At 39.8% G+C, this 21,022-nt stretch overlaps 2 protein-coding genes across 7 annotated transcripts in view; one reads left to right on the top strand and one right to left on the bottom strand.

The window, feature by feature from the left end:
- The window catches only part of LOC128695614 (FAD synthase), a 41,122-nt gene extending 31,296 nt beyond the window's left edge, over positions 1-9,826 (bottom strand). The window contains exons 1-5 of one of the 3 annotated variants that reach the window (XM_070093233.1): positions 9,393-9,826; positions 7,451-7,536; positions 6,834-6,957; positions 5,943-6,055; positions 1,229-1,372 (exon numbers count right to left, since the gene is read on the bottom strand). In XM_070093233.1, coding sequence (XP_069949334.1) covers positions 1,229-1,372; positions 5,943-6,055; positions 6,834-6,957; positions 7,451-7,536; positions 9,393-9,627 — 702 coding nt within the window. In that variant the 5' untranslated portion in view covers positions 9,628-9,826. Of the gene's footprint in view, positions 1-1,228; positions 1,373-5,942; positions 6,056-6,833; positions 6,958-7,441; positions 7,537-9,392 lie in introns of all 3 variants that reach the window. The other 2 variants (XM_053786338.2, XM_053786339.2) reach the window with 2 other exon arrangements.
- Positions 9,827-10,624: 798 nt separating this feature from the next.
- On the top strand, positions 10,625-20,505 carry LOC128695613 (zinc finger protein 404-like). 4 transcript variants are annotated; one of them, XM_053786335.2, is made up of 4 exons: positions 10,626-10,716; positions 11,620-11,708; positions 12,089-12,184; positions 12,660-20,505. In XM_053786335.2, the coding sequence occupies exon 4, from the start codon at positions 12,774-12,776 to the stop codon at positions 13,971-13,973; it is 1,200 nt and encodes a 399-aa protein (XP_053642310.2). In that variant the 5' UTR covers positions 10,626-10,716; positions 11,620-11,708; positions 12,089-12,184; positions 12,660-12,773; the 3' UTR covers positions 13,974-20,505. The 4 variants fall into 4 exon arrangements, with proteins under 4 accessions (XP_053642311.2, XP_053642310.2, XP_053642309.2 ...); XM_053786334.2 differs by having other exon boundaries at positions 10,716-10,784; XM_053786336.2 differs by lacking the exon at positions 12,089-12,184 and having other exon boundaries at positions 10,625-10,716.
- The last annotated feature ends 517 nt before the right edge of the window (positions 20,506-21,022 follow it).

Here is a 21,022-nt window from a genome sequence, read left to right as displayed (position 1 = left end):
TTAATTACATAATAACCTAATGAAAAATTCTGATTCTGATTCATTCAGAAGGCCGCACTTAATGCCCTAGAAGGCTGCAGGTTCCCCACCCCTGATATAGATACGTAGTTCAAGTGCATTAAATTGATCAAGGAAGATACCCAAAGTCATTTACCCTAGCTCATAATGCGAGCATATTAGAGCAAAATCTCAAACACCTGCCACAAGATTATTATTAATTCATAGGGAAGGTTAAACCCATAAGGGTATGTAGTACCTGGAGAATAGCAGGGAATCAGGTTTGATCCAAGGAAGGAGAGAGTAGGCCAAATTACCTTGAGCAGGAGCCCTCCACCAGCATTAAGGCTGTTGATATTATTTAAGAGTGACAGCAGACAATGGGATAAAATACGGAGTCAATTTTCAGGGCAAGTAAAGTGAATGTCCCAGTTATCGTCTTACATCATAATTTTTAATTCAGTACCCAGTAAGTTCTTATAAAGCTTCTTTATATACAGCCTCTCCTCACTTTGCAATGTACTTGTTTACCAATGCCTTGGACTTACGACGGGCTCTCTGACTAGTATGCATGCCTAAATAATGTATATTACAGCTGATTTCTTCTACTCTGTTTATTACAATATACAGTACACTACTGTATAAACATTTAAAAATATACCAAAAATGTTATACATGGTGCAAAGGTGACATAACAATATCAAAGATGGTTGACACAAACTCACTACCATTTTAGTATGCTCCTCACGTAGCGACGAATTCGTTTAGTGACGTGGTCTTAGGAACGGGACTCTATCGTTAAGTGAGGAGAGGCTGTAGCATGATATTGTGGAAATGTGATTGCAAAGGTGCAACCAAAATTAAGTAACATGTATTATGAAGGCATTTCCTCATGCTACTCAGTTCTGGATGCACTTTATAAATCACATTTAAACTGTCATATCTGCACACAGATACAACAGTTTAACTGTGATTTATAAAGGGTCTCCCACAGAGGCAAGACCCTGCCTCTGTGGGAGACAGCTAGCATTTAAAAAAAAAAAAAACATACAAAAACAATCACAGGAGCTTTAAAGAGAGCTTATTTTCATAAATTATCCTGCATCCTATAACCTTCCTTTCTGTAGTGTTCACTAGATATTTCATAACTGTCAATCCAGCTTCATTTCAAAGAGGTGAAGATAATATAGTATTCTGTAGGAAAATTACAGAGAGAAGAGAAACAACTAACCTTTCCTAAGAGCTCAAAAGCTCTCTCTAATAGATGTGGGACTCCTGGGAATACAGTCACATTCCTCACACTAATGATTGGATATCGAGACTTGATGCCTTTTGATTTGTCCTCACCAAAGTGGAGTACCGCAGACTCAGGAATCTGTCAATTTAACATAAATTATCAACCATGGGAAGTACTGTAATATTCATGGGTCATGCTCAACTTGTAGGGATCGTACAATCTGGTGGAGTGGACGTAATCGGGTTTGATCCACAGAGGGGGAGGTTAACTTCAATTCCTTGAACCAAGAGCTCTTCACCAGGATCAACATACCTTCCTTGACAGGAATAACCACGGCAGGATTTGCTTATAGAAATAAATTAATGGGCATCCAGAGAAATCCCATTCTCTCTTATGCATGCTCAAAACAAGGAAATGTTTACCAGTATCACTAAGCATGTAAAGGTGCTCCTTGACTTATGATGGGGTTATGTTCCAACAACCCCATTGTAAGTCGAATATGAATATGATGTACTAAATAAATAAATAAATAAATAACTACTGTCACCAAATAAGTAAAAAAACAAATAATTAATGTAACTAACTAAATACCAGTACAGTGGACCCCTGGTATACGATATTAATCTGTTCCTGAGAGCTCATCGTATGCCAAACTTATCGGAAGGCGAATTAATTTTCCCCATAAGAAATAATGGAAATCAAATTAATCCGTGCAAGACACCCAAAAGTACATATGTACTATGAAAAAAAAAGTTTTACCACATGAAATATTAAGTTTAATGCACACAAACTGAAGAAGACATGCACAGTTAGTAGTACTCTACTAACAATAGAATACATGACACTTACCTTTAATGAAGATCTGGTGATGATTGATGGGATGGGAGGAGGGGAGAGTGTCGAAGTTGTTAATGTTTGGGAATCCCCTTCTATTAGGACTTGAGCTAGCAAGTCCTTTTCTGGGGTTACTTCCCTTAATCTTTTAATGCCACTAGTTCCAGCTTGAGAGTCACTGGAACTCTGTTGCACAACAAATCTGTCCATAGAGGTCTGTACCTCTAGTTCCTTTAAGATTTGTCTAAAATGGGCCACAACATTGTCATTGTAATAGTCACCAGCACAGCTTGCAATAGCTGTGTTAGGGTGATTTTCATCCATAAAGGTTTGCAGTTCAACCCACTTTGCACACATTTCCTTAATTTTTGAAGTAGGCACAACAGATTCCACAACTGGCATAGGCTTCTCAGGGTTAGCCCCAAACCCTTCAAAATCTTTCTTAATTTCCATACTAATTCTCACTCTTTTTACCACAGGGTTGGCACTAGAAGCTTTTTTGGGTCCCATGGTGACTTATTTTGCAGAAACAAGCACCAAAAACACTGTGATAATATGGAATGTACCAAATGTATGCTTAGATGCGAGCACACTGGCTGGCTTGTAAACACTGGCATGCACGGGGCAGTTCAGGCCACATGTGGACGCATCCCAGACGAATCGCGTGTGGCGGGTTTTTTAACGAGTGGCGAGGCAAAATTTTTGCATTATAATGTATCGTATACCGGATTTAACGTATATCGATGCCATTGAATGCCGGGGGTCCACTGTATTGAAAAGTAAAATGAATGCAAGTTATGGACTTGCCACGTTCATGCTAGGTAATTATCTCCAAATTAAATGCTTTTGCACTATCATAAAGTCAAAATATCCTAAGTTGAAGAGAACCTGTACTTATTTTTATGTCCATCAAACATTACCAATGGTTTCTGACCAGCAGGGCTGTGGCTCGTACGTTGGTTTGTGTGCAGCCAACAGTAACAGCCTGGTTGATCAGGCTCTGATCCACCAGGAGGCCTGGTCACAGACCGGGCCGCGGGGGCATTGACCCCCGGAACTCTCTCCAGGTAAACTCCAGGTAATAATGAGAGTATGTCTAGATAAAGGGTATACAGAATTGTAAAGATCTTATTGATGCCAAAGAAATTCCACATGGAGAAAATAAAACAGGGAATAGGAAGTAATGAATATCTGGGCATACAACTGAGGCCATTTTTGTTAAGCAGACTGAAGAGGGTCTTACCTGTAAGCCGAAATATACAGTACATACTTTCAGCTGTAGGCTGAAATATACAGTAATCTCAGCTATAGGAATATGTTGTGTTTTATTTCTTTCATGTGGGCTAATTTGTGCACTGACCAGTGTTCATTACACTTTTGTATTTAGATGTTACTGATATTCCAAGTGCACTCAGAATGTTCAACAGTCAAGGAATAAAAAATAATTAGTACCAAAACTCATTAATTATCTTTTCACACAATAAATGGTCCTTAAAGAAATAATATCACCCAAATCTCCACATACACTTCTAATGATTAAACAGTGACAACAAATGCGACATACAAAAACAATAAAACAAATTTCCGGCTAGCATCGAGCACATGTTAGTAACCAGGTAGTTGCTGAGCATTTGAGTCACACCCAAAAAGACCCAGGCTTGATTCCCAAGTTAAGTGGAGACATATGGGCAAGGCTTCCTATACATATTGCTTGTGCTCTTGACCATAAGTAAAGGTATTTGGATGTTAAGTAACCCCTTCTCCTGTACAAATTACTAAAATTAAAAAGAATAATTTACATTTTTTATTTTAGGTAACCCTGCCTCTATGGAATATGGTCAGTGTGTTGAAAAAAAGAGGGTTAACACACTGGTTGTCTCCTACTGAGGTAGGGTTCCCCTCCCCCCCCCAACCTACCCACCCCAAAAAAAAGTAAACACATTCATCATTATTCATTCAAGAGTTGTCTTTCCAGAAATATGATGACATCACACTTCAAACGCCCTTCTAAACTGCAACAATTTTCCCCTCATCATCCTTCAGATTGCAGGTACTCTACTGTCCACCTCCATAACTCTTGGCTGACTTAATTAGTTTTCCCTGAATCCTTTCATAAATGTTACCTTGTTCACACTCTAACATTATGTCAAGCCATTTGTCTCCATTTTGATCTAACATGCTCACAATCCTGCTGGATGTTCAAGCCCCAAACACTCAAAACCTAATTTACTGATCCTTCCAACCCTTCATGGGACAACCTTTACCTTTCCTTCCATCCTCAATTTGTACACTCTCTTAGTCATCTGATTCTGCTCCATCCTCTCTAAATGCCCAAACCACCTTGATGTACAGGCAAGAACATCCTCCAGGTAAATATTCCCTCCCAAGCTTCATTCAGAGGCCAGAATCAACAGCTATGGTCACAATTTGTGGAATGATTATATGCTTGAACAGACACCTCAATAATTTCCTATCCTCAACATGGGTACATAATCAATATGCTTATGTAATGTATATGCAACTAAATTTCCCACTATATAGTAAAACTTGTAATTCGAAAAATACCACATACACTAAGCAATAATTATACTAAATGGAATCTAAAATAAAATCAAGTATTTTTTTTGGATGAATTAACATGAAGATAAAATTATTATACTAGTATATTACACATGTGTACAGCATCCTATATTGATCTAAATCTGGAATTTTAAAAACTTTTCCCAGTGGAATTTTCAAAATCAAAACTTGACCTTCCCATTTAGAAGAAATATTCAGCTGCACAGAAGTGTTTCCATGAAAAATTTTTTTGTAATAGACTTTATATTATAACAACGATTATGTGACTATTATCTCATTAGTGTATCCATGAGTGATATACCTTTAAATAAACTATGCAATAAGGTCAATTTTTAAACTATGTATACTTGAACAACATACAGTGGACCCTCGGTTATTAGCCATTCTGCTTATCAGCCAACTCGGTTATCAGCCAGTTTTTCAGCTTCTGGTTATCGGCCATTATTTCGCTTATTGGCCGTATGGGACGCGTCAACCCGCTGCCGTCAGCCACTCACGCATCAGTCTGGCTTTGTTTCTGGGCGAGTGAGAAAGCTTCTGCTCATTCATTCAAACATTTCACTATAATATGGAGGGAGGGAGTGTAGCAGGGAGGCAGAGAGTGTAGTAGGGAGGCAGAGAGTGTAGTAGGGAGTGTAGGAGGAAGGCAGGGAGTGTAGCAGGCATGCAGGGAGTGTAGCAGGCATGCAGGGAGTGTAGCAGGGAGGCAGGGATTGTAGCAGGCATGCAGGGAGTGTAGCAGGCAGGCAGGGAGTGTAGGAGAAAGGCTGGGTGTTGCAGGGAGTGTAGGAGGAAGGCAGGGAGTGTATCAGGCAGGGAGGGAAGTAACCCCAAAGAGAGCTTTGATACCTGAAGTCCTTATGGAGGGGGGATTCCCCTTCTGAACAATAATCAATCATCCCTCTCTCTTCCTCCCCTGTCTTCCATAAGCCAACAAGAGTCTTCAATAAAGGTATGTAATAGTGATTTAAATGTTGATTTATTTATTTTATTTAGTTCTCGTTGTTTTGCGTATGTAAAACTATAATTAATCTTCAACAATATATTTTTTGTTAATATTTTTGGGTGTGTGGGATGGATTAATTGTATTTACATTAATTCTTATGGGAAATATTATTTCGGATTTTGGCAATTTCGGTTTTAGGCCGACCTTCTGGAGTGAATTACAGCCAATAACCGAGGGTCCACTGTATCTACGATTGATTTTTACAGAATATTGCATATTACTCTGGCAATTACTTGAAATGAAATTCTCAAGTGCTCACGAATATTTCAACCTTCTATGAGGACATACGTGCGCCATCTTCATTGCTGGTGAGCTGAGGTCATCTGTCTTGAAATAGGAACTAATAAACTGTACCAACATTGGATGTGGATGAACCTTTTCCCCAAATGCTACAGCCACACCTGAAAGAGACCAATGCAAGGCAATGTCTGTAACAAGCCATTGGCAGGAAGACAATAAGTGGTAATTTTAACATATTAAACAGAGTAAACCTTCATTGTAACCTACAGTGGGAATTTATCACTGGATAAAGCCCCACTGTGTAACCTGTCTTAAAATAAAGTTTTTTCCTGTTTAGGCCAAAAAGATACGCTCAGTACACCATTTCACCTACATGAGGGGTTAAAGAGTATGTATAATAGTCTCATATATACAGGTGAAACATCATACTAATAAAGATCTCCTTTAATAACACAAAAATGGAGGAACACTGCAGCAGGCCTACTGGCCCATATTAGGCAGGTCCTTCTCAAACCAAAACCCACTAAACAAAAATATATGCCCAACCCCTTTTCAATATTACCTAAGGAATGAGCTTTGATAACCCTATTGAAGCTTTAATTGTATGCGCCATTTTATTACTTGTTGGCTATGCCATACTTCAACTAGCTCTCCCTGTTTAAAAACTCTCTGAATTACCAAGCCATCAATATTAGTCCTATACACTGTGACCTTGACAATGCTCTCCAGAAAATATTAAAACCAAAGAAGACATAATACTGTCCTTATCTAATCCTAATTAAAACTGCAAATAGATTACAGAATCCTGAATCATCTTAATACAAGTTTTACTCTCATGCTAAGTAAAATATCTGGCAAATACATTATTATATGTTTGAATACATCTGCTACTTTAATTATCGTTTATTACTACCGGATTTGTTTATCACCACCACAAACCTTCAAATGTGATATCATCGTGAGTTGGGCCAATTCCTCCTGATGTTAAAACAAAAGTAAATTGCTTTGAGAACGCTGCCACCTCATCGGCTATCGTTTGAACATCATCAGGAATTACCGAGATCTGAGGAACAACAAGCGAATATATTCCAGTATGCTTCAAATAAGTGATTTTCCACATTTTAACAACTTAACCAGTCAAAGCAAGCTTGAAATTTTCACAGACAATTTTTTCTAATAATAGTATGGTAACAAACCAATTACACCTAACTGATCCTTTTATTACTACATCTGTTTATATGGTGTACTGTGCTCTACATTAAAAATATAACTGTTATTAGTAAGTCAGCAGAGTGGCAATAGATTCTAGTTTCAAAAGGAAAAACAGAGGAAGATAGCATCTGTAGTGATCATCATCAGGTGACATGATACTATATGATAAAATTTATCACATCATAACAGTCAATATTTCAACAAAAATACTAAAATAAAAATATCTCAAATAAGATCAATTTAGTCAGCAGAAAATAAAATTTGGAAATGGGAAAAATCTACAAACTACAAAGTTAATTTTGATGAAAACTTGAAGTAAAGGAGCATATTTTTACCCGCTTAACTTTAACACCTAGATTATGAAGCTTTCTTGTAAGGAAGTACGTGTTTGTGTCTTGTGTCTGGCCCTTCAAAATTTCATCACCTATAACTGAAAAGTAAACCAATGAATTAGTTCCATTCATAATTAGAAAATGTTTAAATACTTTATTACCACATTTGCATCAGTACATATATATCAAGACTATTTGAAGTTAAAAATAAATTAAAATGGATCTTTTGTCTTGGTCAACCTCTCAATGACAAGTGTTCAGTGATAACAAGACATTAGCAATATGCTGATAGAAAATGAGTCTAGAACGTAATTAGTTTTTGTGTTTTGACTTCCAGCTGATATTATGTCTTATATAGCTAACATACATGTACTTATTACTGTCATCTGATTCTCTCTTTAATGTTAATGTAAATAACTCAGTTAACCTTATTCCTAGTATATCTCCTTTTATTATAACTGCTTTTCATACAGTTGAGTTACTTAGCTGTTTTAACTTTTAAGGTTTAAATAAGATATTACAAGGACCCCACTGGAAATAAATTACTTTGTCTTTCTTTTTGGGTTATCCTAGGTAATTTACACTGGTGGCTAATTTACACATGTTATTATGTATGATAATTGTAATCACCTAAATTTATGTAACTATACTTATGGGAGCCTGTACCTAAATAAAATTACACCACTCAGCTCACAAACTGAGATCCAAGGTTCGATCTCCAGTACAGGTGAAAACATTTGGGTGTTTCCTTAAGACACCTGCTGTCCATGTTCACCTAGCAGTAATTAGGTACCTGGGTGTTAGTCAATTTGTGTAGGTCACATCATGGGGACAAAATTGACCTAATTTACCTGAAATGCTCTGCATAACAAAGGGCTTTCTATATAGTAGTGTGTCACTGATGTTAGGAGGCCTGTGCACCTTATACATGCACTAGTAGAAATAAAGATTATTATTATTTCTGTTGAGAAGGCCCTTCTTGATTAAGTCTTGCTTTACTGTATATTATATTTATGGAGAAGCACTAAACCAACAGAGTTCATAAAGTTCCTGAGGAATAGTAGGCTCATAAAGTACCTGAGGAATGGAGGGTTCATAAAGTACCTGAGGAATGGAAGGTTCATAAAGCACCTGAGGAATGGAGGATTCATAAAGTACCTGAGGAATGGAGGGTTCATAAAGTACCTGAGGAATGGAAGGTTCATAAAGCACCTGAGGAATGGAGGATTCATAAAGTACCTGAGGAATGGAGGGTTCATAAAGTACCTGAGGAATGGAGGGTTCATAAAATACCTGAGGAATATGAGGTTCATACAGTGCATGAGGAATGGGAGGTTCATAAAGTGCATGAGGAATATGAGGTTCATAAAGTGCCTGAGGAATATGAGGTTCATAAAGTGCCTGAGGAATATGAGGTTCATAAAGTGCCTGAGGAATATGAGGTTCATAAAGTGCCTGAGGAATGAGGTTCATAAAGTGCCTGAGGAATATGAGGTTCATAAAGTGCCTGAGGAATATGAGGTTCATCAAGTGCCTTAGGAATATGAGGTTCATAAAGTGCCTGAGGAATGGTTCATAAAGTGCCTGAGGAATATGAGGTTCATAAAGTGCCTGAGGAATATGAGGTTCATAGTGCCTTAGGAATATGAGGTTCATAAAGTGCCTGAGGAATATGAGGTTCATAAAGTGCCTGAGGAATGGTTCATAAAGTGCCTGAGGAATATGAGGCTCATAAAGTGCCTGAGGAATATGAGGTTCATAAAGTGCCTGAGGAATATGAGGTTCATAAAGTGCCTGAGGAATGGTTCATAAAGTGCCTGAGGAATGGGAGGGGTAGCAGCCATGCATCGTATTGGGAATGGGAGGCAATCTGGTTTAATTCAAGGAAGGGGAGGATATGTCCGGTTCCTTGGATCAAAAGCCCCCCTCACCACCTTAAAGGGTATACACTCACTGATCAGTCCTGCCGTGGGTATGCTATCTGGTAATTGGTCTGCCACATCTTGATGCCTCTGACTGGTCATGGCGGAGCTCACTGGCCTCCAAAAGCTCCTTCCTGGTAGAAACGACAACCTGATCTTCAGCAGTGCAGCGATCAGACTCCCCTGAGTGGCTAGTGAGCTGCTGAAGGAGGAAAAGATGGAATGTGTGGCCAGCAGTCCTCCAGTACACCGTGTCAATACCTCCATGACTTGCCTCCAGGCTCTCTTATCTCCTCATTTACCCCATTATTTCTCCTCTCTACCACCTCTATCAGCATTTTTCTCGCCATATTCCTGTTAAGTACAACACGACATTGTGTATCCCGCTATCATAAGTCTCTCTGGAAAGTAAGAAGCATATGTGGTGAGAATAAAAAGCCTTGAGAAATGTAATCCCGTTAAAAACTCTCAAACAGTTTGCGCTGGAAAACATTCCTTTATGCAAGAGAAGAGCTCTTGATCCAAGGAAGAGGACCTGTCCTTTCCTTGGATGGAACCTCATTACCTAACATTTCCACGAGTGCTATATGATCCCCCCACCCCTATGGGTTTAGCAATTATAGATATAATAATCTGAATGTGTTGCTATGTGAATATATAACTATAAGTTAATGTGTACTATAAGTGTAGTCACCTAATTTTGTGTAACTGTACTTATATGTACCTAACTAAACTTGCTTAATATAATATTACTTTGATAAATCCTAGCATATTGAAAACAAATTTTGTAAACTAAGCTAATTTTAAGAAATAACTGCAAATGTATAAAAATAATTTATAAATTTTTTATTTAGAATTTTAATTTTCTAATATAAGTAACGCAATTTTATTTTTCTTATGCAGCTTTTTATGTATATTTTTTATTGATATGCAGTGCAGTGTCATGCATTATTATTTGTATTTAAATTGCAAACACCACACTGTGTGGTTATTATAATTTATATATATTTATATAGCATTTTTATTAAATTTCTATTAGTTTAAAATAATAATACTTTTAGTCTCGTATCTTTCATAACAAAATTAACACTAGAAATGTTTACATCCTGAGGGAACGGCTTCTAAATGAAATCGGTCACTGACTCAGTTTCAGTGGACACCTCACATTTGCCGGGTTTAGACAATGAAGTTTATTTTTTAATGTCTTAAAACACGTATATTCCTTTCCAGTTCCAATATGAGCAATATTTTTGCCAGATTTTGGCAATATTTCCCCTCCAAACGCAGAGATTCAGGACTCGCCAGCCATGAGCAGTACTAACCTGTAACAACCCCAACAATAAATGTTTATAATAGGTGAAAGAGGTGATTTTTTTGGTTAAAATATAATCACCCATTATCCAACACGATATAAGGGTAGATTAGTAAGTTACTTTATTCAGGTATAGATACGCATATATACAGATACATAAATTATCATACATAGCAGCATATGTGTAATTACCTAGGATAACCCGCTAAGAAAAGTTAGTGAGTTATTTCCATTGGTTTGTCCCCTCAAGGAAGGTTCCTTGATTCTGGTGAGGGGCTCTTGATCTAGGGAACTGGATCTGTGCTCCAGTTCCCTGGATTAACCCTGAATGTCTTCCATCCCCCCTACAGGCGCTGTATAATCCTACAGGTTTAGCGCTTCCCCTTTATAATAATACTCCATTGGTTTGTGGCTCACACCTGAGGAACCTGGGTTCGATCCCAGCACTAGTGGGAACGTTAGGTTGGCTCCCTTACACCTGTTGTCTCTGTTCATCTAGCAGTAAATAGGTTCCTGGGTGTCATTTAGCTGCTGAGAACCGCATTCTCGGGGAAGTGGATCAAATTAACCCCAATGAAAATTAAGTTAGACTTCATTTGGTTATTCATGGCTGCAAACCCTTTCAAGTAATCATTCAAATATCATCTAGGTTAAGTGAGGTTAGTGCTTGCCAATTAGTAAGTTTACTTAGGTATGGGTACACGTAAGTACGGAAAGAACAAAAATGCACGATACCGTGACTGGAACAATACACAATGATAATTTAATAAAAGATAACCCAAAAAAAGTAAGCAATTGTAAATTTCTGGAGAGAACAAGCTCTTTAAGAATAACAAAATAGCAAATAATTTATTATTATTATTATTATTATTATTATTATTATTATTATTATTATTATTATTATTATTATTTATTATTATTATGTTCATTGGTCTTTACTGTTTCAGGGGTGGTACAGTGATGGTGAAGGGCTCTTGGTCCAAGGAATTGGAGCTACCCTCCTTTTTATTCACCTCGCATTAAACCTATTCCCCAGGTGCTGTATAATTTCTACTGCTGTAGTATTTCCCATGATTATACTTTACCTTGGACCATTCACATACACTGTCTGTGTATACTAAAGAGTTAACAGGGCTATATACCTTTGATATACCTTTGATGAGTTTCGAGAGTCTTTGTGCTTCAGGAGCCCAGCCATGAGCTAGGCTCATCTGGTGCTTGCCTGGTCAATCAGGCTGTTGCTGCTGGTGGGGTTAGACTGTACATTAATGTACTAACAGCATCTAAAAAGTTTGTAAAAAAAATCAAATAATGAATGTCAAGCAAGGATTATTGGCTCAATCTTTTACAGACCTAGAAATGTGTTTATTTTTATCCATTTGTTAGCTTAATTATGCTGTAGTGATCACTTCACAGGTTGTGTGGCCTTGATTCTGATGATGAGCTCTTGATTTGAGGAATTGGAGCTGTCCTACCCTTTTGGATGAAATCTAATTATCTCTCATACTCCAGGTGATGTATGACCCCTTCAAGGTTATGCTTCCCTATAATAATAATAATAATAATAATAATAATAATACAGTGTGATACTGTATTAATGTATTTAAGCCTGATTTTGAAGCATAACTGTAGCCACAAATGCAAGATGTACATAAAGGCAAATAATTTCTAGTTATTATAAATGCAGGAATAATTTCTAGTCATTATAAATGTAGCAATGATTTCCAGTTATTATAAAAGTAGATCATCCACTTACATCCCAGTTAAACTTTTGTGATTACCTATCAGTAACATTGGAGATTGCACTGAATGACCCTGACAGAATTAACACTTTTCAGGAATATTATTTTTGCAGCACTCTGTCAATATTCCTGTTACTGATGACACTGAATAGAGTGTGCAGGGTTCATCAAGCATTACAAAAAGCATTTTTATAATGTATATGAATAATGCATACGAATAACTAATGGCAACCTTCATCTTTCAGATTTGCTACTATGAGTTCTTAAAAAGACTTCAAAGCAGACGAATGTAAGGAGTACCAGGTCAAACAACGAGTTACAAGATTCATTAGGATTCTAAGACTCGAGAGAGGTGGGGAATGCAAATCACTTCGATGGATCATGATATTCACCATGGGATGATTGCTAGGGATGAATATGTTGTGACACATGGCACCTTACCTGATGTTTTAGGCCGAGGAACTATGGAACATGAGATAGTTATGGCATCCAGTAATCTGATGCTAGTTAATAATGTACCTCAAAAGAGGCCCTCTGTATCACCTATGGAGACAAGAGATGCCAAGAAGCCAAGATCCAAATCACTTCAGTTCATCTGCACTGTGCCAGAATGTGCAGAGAAATTTAATAACCAAGAACATCTTGACACACACATGAAATTACACTTTGGAGTGAAACCATTTACATGTGATGTATGTGGTAAGGTTTGCCAGACCGAGAGTCGGCTCAAGACTCACCAAGCCTTTCATGTCAATGATGGTGTCAAACCAAAATGTGATGTCTGTGAACGCAGCTTCTCAAGTCGCAGTGCACTAAACAAGCATAAAAAAATGCTGCACAAGCCTAAACCCCATGTTTGTCCACACTGCAACTCAGGATTTGAAGAGCATAAATATATGGTCATCCACGCCAAAAGATCGCATGATGTGGATCTCTCTCCTGAAGTAAAGGAATCTGAGCTTCCCACATCAAGTGACTACTTTGAAGTTGATAACTTTGATTCAAATTCAAATTTAAATGAATGTAAACATTACTTTAAAGAAAATTACTCTGTACCAATAGATGAAAATCCACTCACACACACAGCCATTTCTAACAACTCCCTTGAACCTCCAAAAGAGAATTCTCAGTCTGAATTATCTGTTCTGCAAAAGAAAATTGCTATTCCTAGTCCAACTTCTGTATGTCCTCTCATTACGTGTGAGTTTTGCTCATCAACCTTTCCTTCACTGGCTTACTTGGAGCAACACATGGAAGTACATTTAGGAGAGAAAACGTATGCCTGTCATAATTGTGGGGTGAGTGTCTCCAGTTTGCATGACTTGAGTAACCACCTGAAGCTACACATAGCTGAAACTGAGAGTACAAACTTTATTACAAGCAACAGTAATGGACATTTTAGTCAGTTTGTGCCTCTGCCCATGCAACCAGTGCCTACCAGAGCTCCCCAGATGTTTGATAAATATATATGTGTTATCTGTAATGAGCAGTTCTTAAACCTTGGAAGTCTTAAACGTCACCAAGCTAAAGGTCACAACACTGCTATGCTCAGCATCTGATGTAATATTTTTTTAACAAACCGGATATATCCCACTGAGGCAGGGTGACCTGAAAAGAGAAACGAAATTTAAAAACGAAAGTTGTTCTTTTTAAATTTAGTAATTTATACAAGAGAAGGGGTTATAAGTCCCTTGCTCCCGACATTTTAGTCACCTCTTACGACACGCATGGCTTTCGGAGGAAGAATCCTGTTCGATTTCCCTGTGGAGAATCTGAAGCAATATATTCACTTTAAAATTATGGTGTAGCTTCAGCTACTCCCTCAAATGTACAGACAAATTCTAATCTATCACAAACTATTAAGGTTGATTCCATATTAATTTTTCATGATAAGTTTTTAAATTTATGATAAATAGGGGAAGTATTGTACAGTATAAAAAAACAACTGGTTGTGTATCATTATTGTGATAATATAGATCATTTACAAAGAAGTGACTTTGTAAATACAGTAACTACTGGTACTATAGAAAATATGATAGTGTCAGAAGCAGATAAGACTGTTAAGTGCAGCTACATGAATTGTTTTGCTAGTGTGTATGTTTGCCATATATAGATAGTAAGACAGGAGCTTATTCTTGAATTACTGCACTGTGCTAAGTTCCTACCTGTGTACATTAATATAACTACATTAGTGCTGCCTTCTGTATTAAACATTACTGAATGTTCAGCATTTTGTGTGTATGTAGATAAACCCTGAATACTGATGGTGGTTCTTCTAATTTCAGATTTTAGGTGAATTTACATACGAGAAAATTCCCCTGTTCAATAGGCTCTCATTTTGTAACTGTATATCTGTGCACTTTTTCATTATTTTTAGTGTACTATACAGTACATTTCTAGTTAAAAACAACATTCAGTGATGGCTTTGCTAAAGGTTTACACAACCAAGCGCATTCATTTCACACATTTCTAAGTGCAAAACATCATCATCTCCCTCTATATCTGATATTTTCCTAGAATCAGTTAAACTTTCATGATATTCCAATTTCTTAAAGTCTAGCTATTGATCTACATATACACTTTCTCTTGTATACTTTCTTTAGTGTGGCCCGGTGGCCTGGTGGCTAAAGCTCCCGCTTCACACACGGAGGGCCCGGGTTCGATTCCCGGCGGGTGGAAACATTTCGACACGTTTCCTTACACCTGTTGTCCTGTTCACCTAGCAGCAAATAGGTACCTGGGTGTTAGTCGACTGGTGTGGGTCGCATCCTGGGGGACAAGATTAAGGACCCCAATGGAAATAAGTTAGACAGTCCTCGATGACGCACTGACTTTCTGGGTTATCCTGGGTGGCTAACCCTCCGGGGTTAAAAATCCGAACGAAATTTTATCTTATCTTATCTAGTGTGTACTGTACTAGCCTAATTGTACTCACCTCAGTGCAGTTGCAGGGGTTGAGTCTCAACTCCTGGCCTTGCCTCCCTGCTGGCTTCTTCTGTTTTTACTAGTGGCTGTGTGAGCCCTATCATACCTATCTTAAAGCTGTGTAAGGATTCTGCCTCTATCACTTTACTGTCTAGTCTGTTCCACTTAATGACTACTTTAAGGCTAAAGAAGTATTTCCTAACATCCCTGTGACTTTGTGTACCTGAGACCTGCCTCTCAAACAGACTCTTCCTGTACATACTGTCAAATCCTCTTGAGTATTTTGTATGTTGTAATCATGTCACCTTAGATACTTCTATCTTTTATTGTCTTAAGGTCTAACTCCTGTCGCCTATCCTCATGGCTCATACATTTCAGCTCTGGGACTAGTTTTGTTGCAGACTTTTGCACTTTTTCCAGCATTTTTACATGATTTACCAAATGCACATTCCATACTGACGCTGCATACTTCAAGATGGGCCTGACGTACATGTACTCACCTAGTACCATATGTGTGTGTGTGTGTGTGTGTGTACTTACCTAATTGTACTCACCTAATTGTGGTTGCAGGGGTCGAGACTCAGCTCCTGGTCCCGCCTCTTCACTGATCTCTACTAGGTCCTCTCTCTCTCTGCTTCCTGAGCTGTATCATACCTCTTCTTAAAACTATGTATGGTTCCTGCCTCCACTATTTCACTTGCTAGGCTATTCCACTTCCTGACAACTCTGTGACTGAAGAAATACTTCCTAACGTCCCTGTGACTCGTCTGAGTCTTCAGCTTCCAGTTGTGACCCCTTGTCCCTGTGTCCCCTCTCTGGAACATCCTATCTCTGTCCACCTTGTCTATTCCCCACAGTATCTTGTATGTCGTTATCATGTCTCCCCTGACCCTTCTGTCCTCCAGTGTCGTCAGTCCGATTTCCCTCAACCTTTCCTTGTATGACATTCCCCTGAGCTCTGGGACTAGCCTTGTTGCAAACCTTTGTACTTTCTCTAACTTCTTGATGTGCTTGACCAGGTGTGGGTTCCAGACTGGTGCTGCATACTCCAGTATGGGCCTAACATACACAGTGTACAGTGTCTTGAACGATTCCTTATTAAGGTATCGGAACGCTATTCTCAGGTTTGCCAGGCGCCTGTATGCTGCAGCAGTTATTTGGTTGATGTGTGCCTCCGGTGATGTGCTCGGTGTTATGGTCACCCCAAGGTCTTTCTCCCTGAGTGAGGTCTGTAGTCTTTGTCCACCTAGCCTATACTCTGTCTGCTGTCTTCTTTGCCCCTCCCCAATCTTTATGACTTTGCATTTGGCTGGATTGAATTCGAGAAGCCAGTTACTGGACCACATGTCCAGCCTGTCCAGGTCTCTTTGCAGTCCTGCCTCATCCTCATCCGATTTAATTGTTCTCATCAACTTCACATCATCTGCGAACAGGGACACTTCAGAGTCTATTCCTTCCATCATGTCGTTCACATATATCAAAAATAGCACTAGTCCTCGAACTGACCCCTGTGGGACCCCGCTCGTCACAGGCGCCCACTGTGATACCTCTTCACGTACCATGACTCGTTGCTGCCTCCCTGTCAGGTATTCCCTGATCCATTGCAGTGCCCTCCCTGTTACATGCGCCTGATCCTCCAGCTTCTGCACTAATCTCTTGTGGGGAACTGTGTCAAAGGCTTTCCTGCAGTCTAGGAAAACGCAGTCTACCCACCCCTCTCTCTCGTGTCTTACTTCTGTTACCTTGTCATAAAACTCCAGGAGGTTTGTGATACACGATTTGCCTTCCATGAACCCATGCTGGTTTTCATTTATAACATTGTTCCTTTCCAGGTGTTCGACCACTCTCCTCCTGATAATCTTCTCCATGACTTTGCACACAATACATGTCAGAGACACAGGTATGTAGTTTAGCACCTCGTTTCTGTTTCCTTTCTTAAATATGGGGACTACATTAGCTGTCTTCCATTTCTCAGGTAGTTGCCCAGTTTCAAGGGATGTGTTGAAGATTGTGGTTAGAGGCACGCACAGCATCTCTGCTCCTTCTCTAAGGACCCATGGGGAGATGTCCGGTCCCATCGCCTTTGGGGTATCAAGGTCACTTAGGAGCTTCTTCACCTCCTCCTCAGTTGTTCGTATGTCATCCAACACTTGTTGGTATATTCCCTCTTGAGGTTCTCTTCTGTGCTGTCTTCCCACAGCCCTTCCTGTCTCTACTGTAAAAACTTCCTTAAATCTCCTGTTCAGCTCCTCACATACCTCCTTATCATTTCTTGTGAGTTCTCCACCTTCTGTCCTTAATCTGATCACCTGGTCTTTGACTGTTGTCTTCCTCCTGATGTGGCTATACAACAGTTTCGGGTCAGTCTTGATTCTCGATGCTATGTCATTTTCATACTGTCGTTGGGCCTCCCTCCTTACCTATGCATGCTCATTCCTGGCTCTGTGACTGATCTCCCTATTTTCGTGTGTTCTCTGCCTTCTGTACTTTTTCCATTCTCTATTGCACTTTGTTTTTGCCTCCTTGCACCATCGGGTAAACCAGGGGCTCGTTCTGGTCTTCCCGTTGTTACTGTTGCCCTTGGGAATAAACCTTTCCACTGCCTCCTTGCATTTTGTTGTTACATACTCCATCATTTCATTTACTGGCTTTCCTGCCAGTTCTCTGTCCCACTGGACCTCCTGCAGGAAGTTCTTCAACCCTATGTAGTCCCCTCTTTTATAGTCAGGCTTTTCCCATTCAACTCCTGTTATTCTCTCCACTTGCAGCTCTACTATGTATTCAAAGCACAGAACCACGTGGTCGCTAGCTCCTAGGGGACTCTCATACTTGATGTCCTCAATATCTGAGCTACCCAGGGTGAACACAAGGTCCAATCTTGCTGGTTCATCCTCCCCTCTCACTCTGGTAGTGTCCTTAACATGTTGGTGCATGAGGTTTTCCAGCACCACGTCCAACAGCCTGGCTCTCCATGTTTCGGGACCCCCATGTGGCTCCAGGTTTTCCCAGTCAATCTCCCTGTGGTTGAAATCCCCCATAACCAGCAACTTTGCTCTGCTGGAGTGAGCTCTTCTTGCCACCTCAGCAAATGTGTCCACCATTGCTCTGTTGCTCTCTTCATATTCCTCTCTTGGCCTCCTGCAGTTCTATGGTGGATTATACATCACTGCAATGACCACTTTGTGTTCCCCAGACTGAAGTGTACCTACTATATAGTCTCTTTCTCCCGTCTCATCTATGCCTTCCATTTTCTCGAATTTCCATCTGTTTTTTACGAGCAGAGCAACCCCACCTCCCCCTCTGCCCCTTCTATCTTTCCTCATGATCTGGTATCCTGGTGGGAAGATTGCATCTGTTATTGTTTCTGTGAGTTTTGTTTCTGTAACTGCTATGATGTCTGGGGACTTCTCATTGATTCTTTCTTGCCATTCCTCATGTTTATTCGTTAATCCATCTGCATTTGTGTACCAAACCTTCAGCTTCTGTTCTAATACTGTAACTGTGGTGCGGGGGGTGGGAACAGAGGGATCGGTGTGTGATGGTTGGTTTGGATTGTTCAGTTGCCTTGGGGGTGTCGTGGCTGGAGTCCTTCTGCAGGTGTTTCTGGGGTGTGTGCTTGTCCTTCCATTTGATCCTGGGTTATTCTGCGCTCCTTTTTCATTTTCTCCCATTTCTCCTTTCATTTTTGAACTCTCTCTTTCATCGTCTTCCTTTCGTCGTGTGTTCTGTCTCGATCGAGGTACACACTCCAGAACTCCTGCTTGCCTCTTGGCCGTGCTTTCTCCTGCAGGATCATGGTTTGGGTTGATTCTGCCTTGAAAATTACTTTGAGAGGCCGATTCCTTTTCTTTGTGAACCACCCGATTCTCCGAAAATTTGCCACCTGGGTCATGTCCCCCTCGCCTATCACCTTCATGATGTCTTCAATCGCTTCTTTCTCCTCCTGTGTGTGTGTGTGTGTGTGTGTGTACTCGCCTAATTGTACTCACCTAATTGTGGTTGCAGGGGTCGAGACTCAGCTCCTGGCCCTGCCTCTTCACTGATTACTACTAGGTCCTCTCTCTCTCTGCTTCCTGAGCTTTATCGCACCTCTTCTTAAAACTATGTATGGTTCCTGCCTCCACTACTTCACTTGCTAGGCTATTCCACTTCCTGACAACTCTATGACTGAAGAAATACTTCCTAATGTCCCTGTGACTCGTCTGAGTCTTCAGCTTCCAGTTGTCATTCCTTGTTCCTGTGTCCCCTCTCAGGAACATCCTTTCTCTGTCCACCATGTCTATTCCCCGCAGTATCTTGTATGTCGTTATCATGTCTCCCCTGACCCTTCTGTGTGTGTGTGTGCATGTGTGTGTGTGTGTGTGTGTGTGTGTGTGTGTGTGTGTGTGTGTGTGTGTGTGTGTGTGGGTGGTTCGTGTGTGCGTGTGTGCGTGCGTGCATGTGTGCGTGTGTGTGTACTCACCTAATTGTACTCACCTAATTGTGGTTGCAGGGGTCGAGACTCAGCTCCTTGCCCCGCCTCTTCATTGATCGCTACTTGGTCCTCTCCCTCTCTGCTTCCTGAGCTTTGTCATACCTCTTCTTAAAACTATGTATGGTTCCTGCCGTGTGTGTGTGTGTGTGTGTCTTTGTGTGTACACTCACCTAATTGTGGTTGCAGGGGTCGAGACTCAGCTCCTGGCCCCACCTCTTCACTTACCGCTACTAGGTCCTTTCTCTCTCTCTCTCTCTCTCTCTCGCTCTCTGCTTCCTGAGCTTTGTCATACCTCGTCTTAAAGCTATGTATGGTTCCTGCCTCAACTACATCACTTGCTAAGCTATTCCACTTCCTGACGACTCTATGACTGAAGCAATACTTCCTAACATCCTTGTGACTCGCCTGAGTCTCCAGCTTCCAATTGTGACCCCTTGTTACTGTGTCCTCTCTCAGGAACATCCTGTCTCTGTCATTCCCGCGCATGTATACATACACACATTTGTGTCACATCGACTATGCAATAAAAAGTCTTGTCTACTTACTACAAAACATTCCGAAAGCTTTACATTTTATTAGTTAATAAATGCATTGTATTCGTATAGTAAAGTATAATTGCACTATTAGCTTTATTATATACTGTAGTTTTACAAGTGTGTAAATATTTTAGTAAATAAAGTTGCTATACAGTATGTTAAGAGGTTTGTTATCACTCCCTGGTTAATGCAATATTTGCCTCAGATAGGAAGTATTAATATTGTTGACACTTCTGCAGTAATGTTTTTTTTTTTTTCAACAAACCGGCCGTATCCCACCGAGGCAGGGTGGCCCAAAAAGAAAAACAAAAGTTTCTCTTTTCAAATTTAGTAATTTATACAGAAGGGGTTACTAGCCCCTTGTTCCCGGCATTTTAGTCGCCTCTTACAACACGCATGGCTTCCGGAGGAAGAATTCTGTTCCACTTCCCCATGGAGGTAAGAGGAAATAAACAACAACAAGAACTAGAAAGAAAATAGCAGAAAACCCAGAGGGGTGTGTATATATATGCTTGTACATGTATGTGTAGTGTGACCTAAGTGCAAGTAGAAGTAGCAAGACGTACCTGAAACCTTGCATGTTTATGAGACAGAAAAAAGGAGATCAGCAATCCTACCATCATGTAAAACAATTACAGGATTTCGTTTTACACTCACTTGGCAGGACAGTAGT

The sequence above is a fragment of the Cherax quadricarinatus genome, chromosome 42 (assembly GCF_038502225.1).
Source record: "Cherax quadricarinatus isolate ZL_2023a chromosome 42, ASM3850222v1, whole genome shotgun sequence".
In the NCBI taxonomy this organism is placed as follows: Eukaryota; Metazoa; Arthropoda; class Malacostraca; order Decapoda; family Parastacidae; genus Cherax; species Cherax quadricarinatus.
The sequence above is the reverse complement of the archived record's forward strand: the minus strand, read 5'-3'. Positions and strand labels throughout refer to the sequence as shown.